This window comes from Heterocephalus glaber, unplaced genomic scaffold (assembly GCF_053883595.1).
Source record: "Heterocephalus glaber isolate CG9 unplaced genomic scaffold, H.glaber_assembly_v1.0 deba00001600, whole genome shotgun sequence".
In the NCBI taxonomy this organism is placed as follows: domain Eukaryota; kingdom Metazoa; phylum Chordata; class Mammalia; order Rodentia; family Bathyergidae; genus Heterocephalus; species Heterocephalus glaber.
In genome coordinates, this window is record NW_028258372.1 from 46,653,274 (window position 1) to 46,666,465 (window position 13,192).

Below are 13,192 nucleotides of genomic sequence, written 5' to 3' on the forward strand. Positions count from 1 at the left end.
AGGCTCCAAAGGGGAAGTCATCAAGAAGTCCCAGTAGTAAACTAAAAGTAGAATGTCTGCAATATGAGTGCAGATCCATGTAGAACCCACATAGATCCCTACTCTCCCTGTGGCATTCCATCTCCTCCCCTTTCCCTGCTTCTGACCCACAGTGGCAGAAGAATTGTGACCGATGCAGACTACCTTCAGCTCCTGAAAGTGTACTACTTACTGACTGGAAAGGACCTCACATGTAGAATCATGATAGAAACAATAGCATCCTTGTGACTCAGTCTAAAGGATTCATTGGCATCCCATATGACACTTAGGATAGTGCCTAGCCCATTAGCCATCTCATTCACTCAGCTTGGTGGTTACTGTCAGGTCATCAGCACATTATTAATAGCATGTGCTATTAATATGAAGACATTTCAGTTTTCTGGACCTCATTTTTCTCACTTGTAAAATGGCATGGCTGGGCTGGGGATTTAGCTCAGTGGTTCCGGTGCCTGCCTCGCAAGCACGAGGTCCCAAGTTCAATCTCTGGTACCAAAACAAAACAAAACCAAAAAAATGACATGGCTGAACTACATCATCTCTAAGTTTCTCTTAGCTCAAAAAATCTATAATTCTGTAATTTGGGGCTCATATAATTATTTCTCTCCTGTACAGTCTAGGAATGTTTTATTCCTTAATTATAATTCCTAAAGAAGCAGGTTTTTTAAACTTTTTAATCAGCAAAAGTAATTATACATATTTCCATAGTACAGTGTAATGTTTCCACTCATTTATATTGTGAAATACTCATATCTGAGTAATTAACATAAAGAGTAATGTTGCTTTCTCAGTACACAGTGATAACCTTTAGAAATCCTCTGGGGTGAAAATGTAATTGAATTTGCCTTGATTGGAGAGGTTTCATTGGCAATATTTGTAGCTGGAGTGGAATAATGAGTATAATTATTGTAAAGAAGGGAAAGGAAATGTCATCAAAGCCCATGCACGTGGTTTTAGGAAGCAAATACAGAATAGTGGTGATAATAAAAACATACGGTTAATATTTCTCGAACATTTTCTGTATGAAAGGCACTGTGTTATCTCATTTAATCTTTGTAGTAGCCCCATTAGGTAGATATATTTTGCAGATAAGGAAACTGAAGCACAGCAATTAAGGAACTTGCTTAAATGTTACATAACTAGTAGCTGATAGAGTAGGAATTTGAATATATATAATCTGATTCTGGCACTCATACTTTTAATCATCATGCTAAATTGGATTGGGTCCAGGTAAAAAATCAGTTGAGTTTAGAGTGCTTCAAAGGAATGCATGCAATTTTTAGACAACTTTCTATTATGAAAAAATGGCAAACCTATGAAAAAGTTGAAGGACTAAGAAGAGGATTATATATACAGATTTATCAATTAACATTTTGCTAATTTACTTTCTCTATATAAAATCTTTTTTAAAAAGTAAATACTGGGCCAAGGATTTAGCTCAGTGGTTCCACCACCTGTCCGGCAAGCGCAAGGAGCAGAATTTGATCCCTGGTACAGATAGATAGATAGATAGATAGATAGATAGATAGATAGATAGATAGATAGATAGATAGATAGATGATAGATAGATAGATGATAGATAGATAGATAGATGATAGATAGATAGATGATAGATAGATAGATGATAGATAGATAGATGATAGATAGATAGATAGATGATAGATAGATAGATAGATGATAGATAGATGATAGATAGATAGATGATAGATAGATAGATGATAGATAGATAGATGATAGATAGATAGATGATAGATAGATAGATAGATGATAGATAGATAGATAGATGATAGATAGATGATAGATAGATAGATGATAGATAGATAGATGATAGATAGATAGATAGATGATAGATAGATAGATAGATAGATAGATAGATAGATAGATAGATAGGATAGATAATGCTGGGCCAGGGATTTAGCTCAGTGGCACTGCGCCTGCTTTGTAAACACAAGGTCCTGAGTTTGATCCCAGGTACCAGAAAAGTAAATGCCAGACATCAAGACACATGGAAGAACAATCCCCTAACAGCATTGACACATTCAAAACAGTAACATTAGTATAGAGGAGTGAATGACCTTCAGCTTGTTTTAAATACCTCATATCTCTTAGACCACTGAAATTGCATTGTGAACACAAAGCGAAACCTTACAAAACCTGATTTTTTTTTCTCAGAAATCATATTCCATGCCCATTGGCATTGAATTTCAGCGGAGATATGCAACAATTGTTCTAGAGCTTGAACAACTGAATAAGGACCTAAACAAAGTCTTGCATAAAGTTCAACAGTACTGTTATGAGGTAAGTGATTAATACGAATTTCCCTATGTCTTTTTTTTTTTTTTTTTTGAGACAAGGCCTGGCTATATAGCTCAGGTTGGCTTGAACTCACTATATAGCCCAGGCTGGCCTCAAACTAGCAACAATCCTCCTGCCTCTACCTCCTGAGTGCTGGGTTTACAGGCATGTACCACTATGCCTTTTTATTTGAAGCTTAATACTTAACAGTTTAGAAAATCCAAATTAATCCAATATCTTTATAAAATCCTTTGCATAACTGCAAATTCTCCCTGCATCAATGTTGAAGCGCACCTTATCCATTTGTAATTACCCACTTACAAGTGGTGTATCTCTCCAAAGACAACGTTTAAAAATCTAGAAGGATAATTACTCTCAATTTCATTACTCCAATGATAGTGTTTTGCTGTGTTTTTTTCTCTTTACATGCTTTTTCTCAGAAAGTTATGATCATACTATGTATATAATTTTCTTTCCTCTTCCCTTAAACTTTACATTAAAACTATGAATTCTTGAATTTCAGATATCTAGATCAGAGTAATTTGTGACTTATCATTTACATATGATGATATTCTTTTTTCTTTTTTCTTTTTTGGTACCGCGGATCGAACTCAGGTCCTTGCGCTTGCACAGCAGGCGGTGAAACCACTGAGTTAAATCCCTGGCCCCAAATCGGCATGATTTTAGTGTCTCCTCTTTCACTTTTTTTTTTTTTTGTACTGAGGATTGAACTCAGGACCTTGCACTTGCGAGGCAGGCGGCGGGACCACTGTGCTAAATCCCCGGCCCTGTTCTTTCACTTCGCTAATCAGGAACACAGAATGTACAGAACAAATAAATAGGTGGTGCAGCCACCCGAGGATCATGGTAGCTCTTCAGGTTAGCTGTCACAAGCTCAGATACAAATTCCCACCGTGTGAGTAAAGCTGGATCCAGTTCCTCATCAGAAAGTACCGGTGGAGGTTGTCAGAGGCCTTCCAGGGCAGATCTCAATCCACTGCCTTGTAGATGAGACAACATCAGAAATAGAAGAAAAACTTGTAGAAATTCTGCTGAGAAAATGCCCCTTTCTTCATGACACTTGTGTTTCTCATGCTAAGAGTAGCTGTGTGCTTCGGGTGTTTAGAGAGCAACTGCTTAGGGAACATATTTTCTGGCCAGTTTGAGCAGTCTCATATCCAATCTGAGTTTTCTTCAAGATGCTTTCGATTTCTTTCCTTCTCTCAATATAATCCTCCTCAGACTGAGAGCAGAGTTTTTCTCCAGTGCTCTGTGTATCTGTTTGAGAAGCTCTGTGAGTATCTTGTGCTGTCGTTGAGTGAGGTGGGCTGTCACAATGAGAACTCTTGGAGCTACTCTGTCCAGATTCATGCTGGACATCTAGCAGTATGTTTTCCATGTCACCACTGGAAGTAGAAAGTGAGGCTGGAACGTTGCTTCCATTCCCATTACTGCTGACGTGCAGTTCTACCGAGGAGCCCCGAGGTTCTCCTCCTGCAGCCTGGGAACCCCACTCTGCAACATAGCACCAGAGCCTCCTTGGCTGCCATGAAGCTCCATACCCAGCTGCGACAGCACCTCCGTGGCAGCCACACAAGAACAGGCATCCCACTGGCCTGCAGTTCTGCTAAAATTTGGGTTTTGTACTACAGAATAAGAATTAAATTATTGAGAGATGAGCTAAAATGCTCCTGCCTTTGCATTATTTGAGGTTGTGTGCAGTAAAGCTACCTCTGTTTGTAACACAAGATTCTTAAACCATTGACATTTAGTCTGGTAACCTCATGAGTAAGTCCCCAAATCTGCTGTCCACTTTGCTTGAACTGAGGGAATGAGCTGTGGTCACCTGTGACTGAAATCTGAGCACAGTTCACTCAGTGCTTTAGCCATCCATTATCATTTATCTTTACTTTCCTGATAGTTGCCCCTCACCTACATAAACATCCTGTGCCTTCTGATAGCAAAGCACAGAAAAGAACTCAGTATCACACTTTTTGGTACTCCTAAAAATACGTAAATTGGTCTAATCATGAGGAAACAGACAAACCCACATGAGGGATATTCTACCAAATAATAATTGGCTGGTATACTTCAATTCAGAATTAGTGAATCTGAATAAAGGGTTATGAAGAGTTCTTTGTCATCGTAATTTTAGACATCTGGGATTAAATCAGAATTAAGTCGTTAAAAATATAAAATACATCTAAAGAAGGGATCGGGGATGTAGCTCAGTGGTTCCGTCGCCTGCCTTGCAAGCGCAAGGTCCTGAGTTCGATCTTCAGTACCAAAAAAAAAAATCTGAAGAAATCTTACAAGACAAGAGAAAGTACGATTTTAGTTGTAAATGCCAGTTGTGTAAAAATGCAAGTCTGAAACGGGGCAGATGCTCAGACGCACGCACAGCCTGATTGACCTGCCTCCCGCACCTCCCTTCTGCGCGCTCAGCTTGCTCCGGACCAGGGGCTGCAGCCCGCGGATCAGCCCACAGACCTGCGCCGGCGCTGCGAGGAGGAGGCGCAGGAGATCGTGCGGCTTGCCAACGCCTCAGCCGGACAGCCCTGCGTCGAAAACGGAAGCCTCACAGACTTAATCTCCAGGCTCACAGCTGTCTTACTACAAATTAAGGTAAATGACAAGAAACAGTTTCTTAATTTCAGTACTAAGCAAGCTATGCTAATCTGCTGCTAAAAGAACCATAATTCATATATTGCATGAAGCATTTTATGTCTGCATTTGAGCTACATAACTCATTTAAAGTTTGAAATATTTCTCCCTAACTTTAGTGTCTAGCAGAGGGAGGAGACCTGAATTCCTTTGAGTTCAAATCACTCACAGACTCATTAAACGACATCAAGAGTACAATAGATGCTTCTAATATCAGGTAATTCATTAGGTATACTGTAATCATTTTTATATTAAGTTCATAGTGATTTTCAGTAGAAGTTTTAAGAATTTTACATATTTGGGTAATACCCATTCATATCTTTTTATCCTTTAAATACTTTAAAATCAGGTCTTTTTTTAAAAATTAGTCTTCTTAATTTTCTAAAATAAAATAGTTAACATGATTCTTTTTTTAGTTGCTTTCAGAATAATGTAGAAATCCATGTTGCACATATTCAGAGTGGCCTGAGCCAGATGGGAAACTTACACGCCTTCGCAGCGAATAACACCAACACAGACTGAGTACGGGCTGTGTTTTTCCAGCTGCATCGGACACTGGTTTTGAGAAGTTCTTTTCCTTTGCATAGGCTCCCAACACCAAATAACCTAACTGCTGAAAAATAAGGGAAACTTAAATCTCTAAGGCATTTTAATGTACTGCTTGTTAAACCAGCATTGCTGACCCGCACATATTTATTTTTCTTCTGTTATTCATATGCAGTAGGATTGCTTATGTTCATGTTTTTGAGCAAGTATTTTTAAACTGAAAATGTCTATAATACAATTTCACGGAAGAATATGTTTGCCTTTTCTTTTAATGTACATGAATTCAACCCAACACATGGAGACAACTACTGCAACAGAGAGCATGAAGAAACATGGCCTCTTATGCAGTGGTGAGTGCAGAGATTCCACCTGGAAAAGGACCGCTCTGGTGGAGTTAGCTGGTCACCACTGCAATCTTTAGGAGAGAGGCGGCGTGGGGAGCTCTAGTTTAAGGAAGCCACTGGAGTATGAGGGGAAATGCGGACTTTAGAAGTATATGTGACGTATACTTGCAACAGGACGTGGTTCTATAGATCTTTTTATAATAATAAATATTTTAATTTATCATAATTTATAAGAGAAGCATTTGTTGTTTGTCTGTTGAAAGAAAATGAAGGAGCAGGAAAAAACCTTTACTGCACAGTGCTGAACCTTCTGCAGGTGGATTTGGCATGTCTCTCCCATCAGTTCAGGGCAAAAAGTGCTATTGTTACGAGATTTATATTTAAAAAAGACTGATAACACACTATTTTCATATTTTTTGTTTATTTGCACAACTTAAACCAGATGGCTGGTTAAAATCCAACAATACACAATTTATAAAATAATGTTTTATAAGGAAAACAAAATAACTAATGTTGTGAATTGCAGAAAAAAGATTTGTTTTTTGCTTGTTTGGGTTTTATTTGTTTTATTTTGTTTTTTAAGGAAAACCTGCCTAAAATATTAATCTTGTAAAAAGTATGTATTTTGAATTTTCCTTGTTTTAATAGAGAATATTATAAAGTCAAAATATAATAAATTGTTTTCAAATTTAGAGTTTAAGATATAGCTGTAGATGTGGTTTTGATTCTTTTAGATGTCTCATAAAATGAGACTTTTTATATGTTAATGTATAATAAAACTGAAATAAGATTATTTTCCAAATTTGAAATTTTTGTATAGTTTTAAAATGCTTCTGTATTCTTTGTTGGTATTGTGCCACTGCAAAACTTAAGTGCAGAGTTTATATTTAGCTAAACTTTTATGTTAATAAATGCATAAATCTTTTATTCTTAATATTTGTAATTCTAAATAAATTGGTCTATGAAAATTAACATTATGTACATTTTTATTTAATTACACAAGTGATAGGTATTCCTTTTATTGAAAAAGTGTTGAAGAACTGTAATTTCCATCCAGTTTTTAGGGGAAACAGTGCAGATTAATTACCAAGTCTTTTCTCCTTTGAGATGGGGTCTTGCTCTCTTGCTCGGGCTGTTCTCATACACCTAGGCCCAGGGATCCTCCTGCCTCAGCCTACCAAGTAGCTGGGACCACAGGTGCACACCACCTTGCCTAGCTCTACCAGGTCATTTTGAAGACCATTACCATCCAGTGTTATTTAGGGGGAAGTTTTTCCATCAGGGAGTAAATCATCGTGTAAGCACTAATCAAGTAAATGACCTGGCCTAGTATACTGGAGCTAGTGAACGATTGATTTTTTTTTTTTCCTGGTACCAAGGATCGAACTCAGGACCTTGAACTTGCGAGGCAGGCACACCACCAAGCTAAATCCCTGGCCTGAAAGACTGATTTTAATATATTCTTCCTAGAATTGGGAAACCATTTTTTTGTGTGTAGTTTGTTTGTTTTTTATACCAGGGATCAAACTCGGGTCCTTGTGCAGCAGGCAGCTAAACCACTGAGCTAAATCCCTGGCCTGGGAAACCATTTTTTCCATTTTTCTTTTATATTTCTTAAGGCTCACTTTTTACAGTACTTCTTCTTACACACATTTAATTAAGCACTGTTTGTCTAGAATTTTGTTTTGTTTTTATTTTGTGAGACAGGGTCTCGCTATGTAGTTTAGCCTGGCCTTGAACTCACTATGCAGCCCAGGCTGGCCTCACTCATGAGAATCCTGCCTCAGCCTCCAGAGTGCTGGGATCACAGATGTGTGTCACCACACCCAGCTACAGAAAACATTGTGATAAGAATATACTTTAATGCTGTTTTGTTGAGGAACAAAATTCAGAGCAGTCCTCGGAAGTCAGCTATGCATTCATCCGAGCACTGCTGTGCTGCTGTACACATCTTTGGAGCTCTAGATAAAGCTGCGAGAACCAGCCCACATGAGCAATCACATTCGAGTGTATGCTTTCATAGCTATGGCTCCAAATCACTTTAAGCTGGTTCGACAGCCATGCTCGCCTATTGCTGTTGAGAATCGACAGACAGAGCTGCCTGCTAGTAAGTTTTCCCTCTGGAACCCATTCCTCTCTGTCTTCATTACCACTGTGCCCACAGCTCCCTGCATCCTTTCACTACCAGTGCCTCCTAGCTCATTTCAGCTGCTCACCCTCTTCAAAGGAAGCCAGTGCCATACTCCTAAAATGCAGACCTGGTCATTCTACACCCTGTCTGTAAACATTTGCATCTGTAAAGGTCTGGGGCCCTCAGTACAAATCCAGAGCTCTCAACAAGCCCTACAAAGCCATGCCTGGCCCAGCCTCCCTGTGTTTCTCCATCCTGCTCCTGCTCCCAGCCCTCTGTGAACACTTCCCACTCCTTCGAGACTTCTGGCCCTCCGTGCTGTCCAGATCACGTTTGCAGCTTTACATTTCTTGGAGTGATCATCTGCCTTCACACTGGGTTCTGCTCCATGAAAGAAACAGCTGTCTGCTTTTGCCATTATTCTGTTTTTGTGGTACTGAGGACTGAACCCAAATCCCAGACCTTCGCACTGAACTACCTCCCCAGCCCATTTTTATTTTTTGTTTTGAGACAATCTCGGTCAGTTGCCCAGGCTAGGCTTGAACCTAGGGTCCTCCTTAGCTTCCCAAAGTGCTGCCCTGACAGTTGAGTGCCACCGTGACCAGTGCTGTTCCTGGTTTTCTCATCCTTTTATTCCCAGGTCCTGATGAAGTGCCAGTTCACAGGCACCAAGTGAATATCTGCATGATGAGTGAACGCGTTACTGTGAAAAGAGCTTGAAGGAACATTTTCATCAGAACAGCAGTCTGCTCTTCCATGATTGAAAGATGAGACTACACACTTGCACCCCCCAAAAATCTCTTGCGTGTAAAGTTCTGACTGGTTGCTTTTACACCTGTCACGTTATTAGTAGTACTGACTAAAAAGGCCAGGCCCTTATAGGAAGCCATTTGGTATATGATGGTGGTTAGTCCTAGGCTGAGTCCTGGGCCTCTGTAGCTACCACTCTGATTGTACCTGGGATTGAACTCAGGACCTTGCACTTGCCAGAAAGCTGCGACGCTGCTGAGCCACATTTCTGGCCCCAGAATGAGTTTCTTGACCTGTAAAATAAGAAGAGGTGGAGCAGGCTGTGCCGCGGCTCCCTGCTGAGCTGCCACAGAGCAGTGAGCTTCCCAAGGGCGGGGCCCTCACCCGCAGCACCCTGCTCGCTGCAGCCCCGCCCTCTCTCTGGCCCCCCTCGGGGCCCCTCCCAGCTCCAGCTCCGACGGGTGGCTCAGGCCAGCTAGGGTGGGTTCGCAGCCGCTGTGGGTTGTGTGCTGTCCGTTGCTCCCCTTTCCCCAGGTCTGTCTCCGTTCTGTCCCTAAGTTGGACTCCTGGCAGGCAGCCCCCGCTGAGCAGCCCTCTGCAAATAGAAGACGTGCATTCTGTGAAGGGAAGCTGAACTCTTCCCAGCCTAGGGCTGCAGCTGAACTGTCTCCCGTAGCCGCTCCTAGACCAGGCTGGGCCGCCAACGGGTGACGCCCCTGTCCTGACAGCCTTTTGAGGGGCTGCTGGATCACTGTCCCCTTCAGTGTGCTCAGAGCTCAGAAGACAGGTGTAGTCATGCAGGAAAACCTCGGGTTTGCTTACTTGGGAAATACTATTAAAACATGGATGTTTCATCTGTGACATTGGTGGGTACATTTAACTAGTGCAGTCACCACATGGAATCAGGTCAATGTGTTGGAGCAGCAATTGTAACACTCCAGTAACAGCATCTTCCGGTGACGACAAGGTAGTTATTTCAAGTTGCAAATGTAAGCCTGATACGCTTTTGCTGCTTGCTAAAGGGCAAAAGCAGGAATGTATCAATTTAAATTCCGCCTCTATGTGGATTTGGGATTTAAAAGCAAGGATCATAATGATGAAGCAACTTTATAACCTACGCTTCTGGATCTCAGTGGTGACATCATTTTACAGTATAACCACTAATGTGTCTGTCCAGTGCCGCTTCGGCCGTGTGCGGCGGTTAGACCTAGATGTCCCCCAAGCCTCCCGTCTCAGGCAGGCAGGGCTTTGCAAGGTAATTGGATCACCGGGATACAGCTGGCCGGCTGTTAGGGAGTGGGGCTGGGGCTAGGAGGTGCAGTGCGAGCCTCACCGTCCTCCCTGGCTCCGCCCTTCTCTCTGCTTCCTGGACCCCACGAGAGGCCGCTTGCCTCCTCCAGACCCTGCCGCCATGCTGCTTCTGCCTGGAGCTGACCAAGCACACAAGGACTGGAGCTTCTAAAACATGAACCAAACGAAATCTCTCCCGCTTTCAGCTGTGGGTGCCAGGCGCTTTGTCCTAGTGCTGAGAAAGTGACGAAGACACCGTGGTAGCACCCCCTTCTGACAGCTGAAGGACTCCTGGTTTAAGAAATCACCACCGAGCAGTGTTTGAGATAATGGAATATGACTGTCTGGGATCTGAATAGCGAGTTTATACTCCACCTCTGACAGGAAACATAAAACTCCAGCTTCAGCCATCTTTCTCCTGCTAATGAACTGCTGTTTTTAACCATAGGCTTGGACAGAAGAATCATCTTCTATGGCACTTCTCTAAGGACAGCAGATTTCATGCCTGATGGAACCAGCTCAGCTATCAGATCTTCCCATGGAAAAACATATTTGTATGATTTAGGATGTTGGAACTATCCGTTAAAACCATCACCGCTGTGAAGAGCATTCCAGGGCTCTTCTAGGTTCTTTTTTTTTGAGACAGGTCTCACCGTGCAGTTCATCCTGCCCTTGAATTCACTGTGTAGCCCAGTCTGGCCTCAAACTCATGGCAATCCTCTTGGCTCAGCCTCCCAAGTGCTGGGACCACAGGCATGTGCCACCATGCCCAGCTCATCCGCTGTTATTCATTTGAGCATGGCGAGTGAAGCTCTGAATGCTGAACTGTCAGAAAAGGAGCCCTCACTTCCACTGCTGCCGTCTGAGGCGCCTGTGACACAGCAGTGGAGAAAGCAACAGTTCCCACTTCTGGACAAAGCAGTTTCGCCTCAAAGCATAAACAGAGATATTTTATCTAAAGAAAAAAGACTGGAAAATAATCAGGACTTCCCCAGCTTTCACGAGATTAGGAAAGAGGTTCTCACCTAGCAGAGAAGAGGAGTCTTGTGGTACAGGACATGGCCCCAGTGGCCAGCCGCAATTGAGCTCACTGTTTCCTCTGAGGAATAACCCAGTGTCTCAGCTCTTCAGGACTGCTTTCTAGCCCAGGATCTCCAGGGAAAGAAGATAATGAAAACCATGACCTGACAGCTGAGTCTAAGAAAATACAGTGGACCCTTGACTTACAAACTTGATCAGTTCCTGAGGGCTGGTTGTAACTCAAGTTGGTTGTAAGTCAATACAGCTGAGATCTGGTTGTTTACCTGGGTACATGCTATAGATAACAAGAGGCAGATGACTCTTCCATTAACCTAATTAACCCAAATTTTTCATATATCAACCCCGTCATAACTTGAGGGTCTACTATTTATCTGGGAAAACAGGAACCCAAAGATGCTTCTGGGAAGAAACTGGAAATCCAAATACCTATCCATCATCTAACCAAAGAAGAAATCATGAGAAATTTGAAAAGCCAGAGAAAGAAATTGAAGCATAGTTGATATATGAGTTCTCAATGTATCCTCAACTCCCAGTCCGAAGACAGCATCTTCTGCCACGGCTGGAGTTGCTGAAAACAGTCAGGATCATTGGAAGCAGTTGTCCACATGCACCACTGACATCTGCTCAAATCCATTTCATTCAGAAAGTGTCACAGGAGACATTGGATGACTTCAGAGGAGAATGCTAGTGTAAATTTGCAGGTGGAGATAATTAAACAATTTCATATGTAACTAAATGAAATGCACTCCTTCCTGGAAAGATACTCAGTGAATGAAGGTTCATTAGATCAAGCAGGAAAACTATGAGAACTGTAAGAAGAAAACAGAAGACTAGGGGCCACTTTTGAAATTGCAGTGAATGTCTTTTTTTTTGGTACCGGGGATTGGGGTCCTTGCACTTGTGCAGCAGGGGCCGAAACCACCAAGCTAAATCCCCAGCCCTGCAGTGAAAGTCTTAATGTTCTGAAACTGGGAAGTTTGGGGCAACACAAAACTACCTAGAATTGGAATTGTAGGGGCTTTTGGGTTTTGGTTTTGGTTTTTGAGACAGGGTCTCGCTATGTAGTTCAGGTTGGGCTTGAGCTCACTGTGTAGCCCAAGATGGCCTTGAAGTTGCAGCTGTCCCCCTGCCTCAGCCTCCTGGAATTGTGTTCTTGGCCTCTGGGGAAGCAGGGTTTAAGTTACAGAGCAATGACATTTTGTATCGAGTATTTTCTCTTTTTTTCTTGATAACAGGGATTGAACTCAGTACTTTGCATAGCACCGCTGAGCTACATCCCTGGCCCCTGTATCAAGCATTTTGTCAAAATATTTATATTAAAAACTGCATAACACATCATATGTCTAATAGGAAAGTCAACAGGATCTTTATTTTCTAAAAGCTTTAGCTGTACGTTACCCTTTTTCTTGGGAGAAGAAAATTATACATAAAAATTGGTCATGTGCTAGGGATGGTGGCACAGGCCTGTAACCCCAGCGCTTGGGAGGCTAGGAGGGAATGCCGCAAGTCTGAGCCCAGCCTGGGGTACACAGTGAGTTCGAAGGTGGCCTGAACTGGTCCTGCTCCATTGATCAGGCAGCCTTGTACTCATTACAGTCCTCCTGCCTCAGCCTCCGAAGTGCTGGGGTTACAGGCCTGTGCCACCATGCCCAGCATAAGGGTTTGTATTTCTCTGTAAGGGCTATATATCTTCCAATTGTCTCATGAGTTAACAATGTGAAATTATACTATAAAGTTTTAATCACCAAGCCTCAGGTTATAATCAGTGAAAATTTTGTATTAGATACTAAATTTTACAGCATTATTTCCATTGTTTTCTCCCAAGTGAAAAGTGTGGATTATTTTGTTCTGTGTTTTCTTTGTTTTGGGGGGCTTTTTTTGGTACCGGGGATCAAACTCGGGACTTTGTGTTCTATGGTTTTTAACATAAGTTTTCTCTAATTCTGTGTGCTATGAATAATATTTTTATATTACTGGCCTTACCACAAATCATCTATGAAGGTTCACTGTGAGAGTTCATACCTCACTGGCAGTGCTTGGACATGGACATCTAAATGCTGAGATCTACACTTCTGGTGTGGAAGACTAGGAGGCT

At 41.9% G+C, this 13,192-nt stretch overlaps 1 protein-coding gene and 2 pseudogenes across 2 annotated transcripts in view; 2 read left to right on the plus strand and 1 right to left on the minus strand.

Annotated features, from left to right (window-relative positions):
• Window positions 1–6,857, plus strand: part of Lin9 (lin-9 DREAM MuvB core complex component) — a 62,598-nt gene extending 55,741 nt beyond the window's left edge. For both annotated transcript variants that reach the window (XM_021242407.2, XM_004861986.3), the window contains 4 exons: window positions 2,209–2,334; window positions 4,777–4,956; window positions 5,115–5,212; window positions 5,412–6,857. In XM_021242407.2, the coding sequence (XP_021098066.1) occupies window positions 2,209–2,334; window positions 4,777–4,956; window positions 5,115–5,212; window positions 5,412–5,517 (510 nt within the window). In that variant the 3' untranslated portion in view covers window positions 5,518–6,857. The remainder of the gene's footprint in view (window positions 1–2,208; window positions 2,335–4,776; window positions 4,957–5,114; window positions 5,213–5,411) is intronic.
• On the minus strand, window positions 3,275–3,855 carry LOC101701082 (BCL2/adenovirus E1B 19 kDa protein-interacting protein 3 pseudogene; annotated as a pseudogene).
• A 1,053-nt stretch (window positions 6,858–7,910) lies between the features above and the next one.
• Window positions 7,911–12,517, plus strand: LOC106010833 (protein NEDD1 pseudogene; annotated as a pseudogene).
• The last annotated feature ends 675 nt before the right edge of the window (window positions 12,518–13,192 follow it).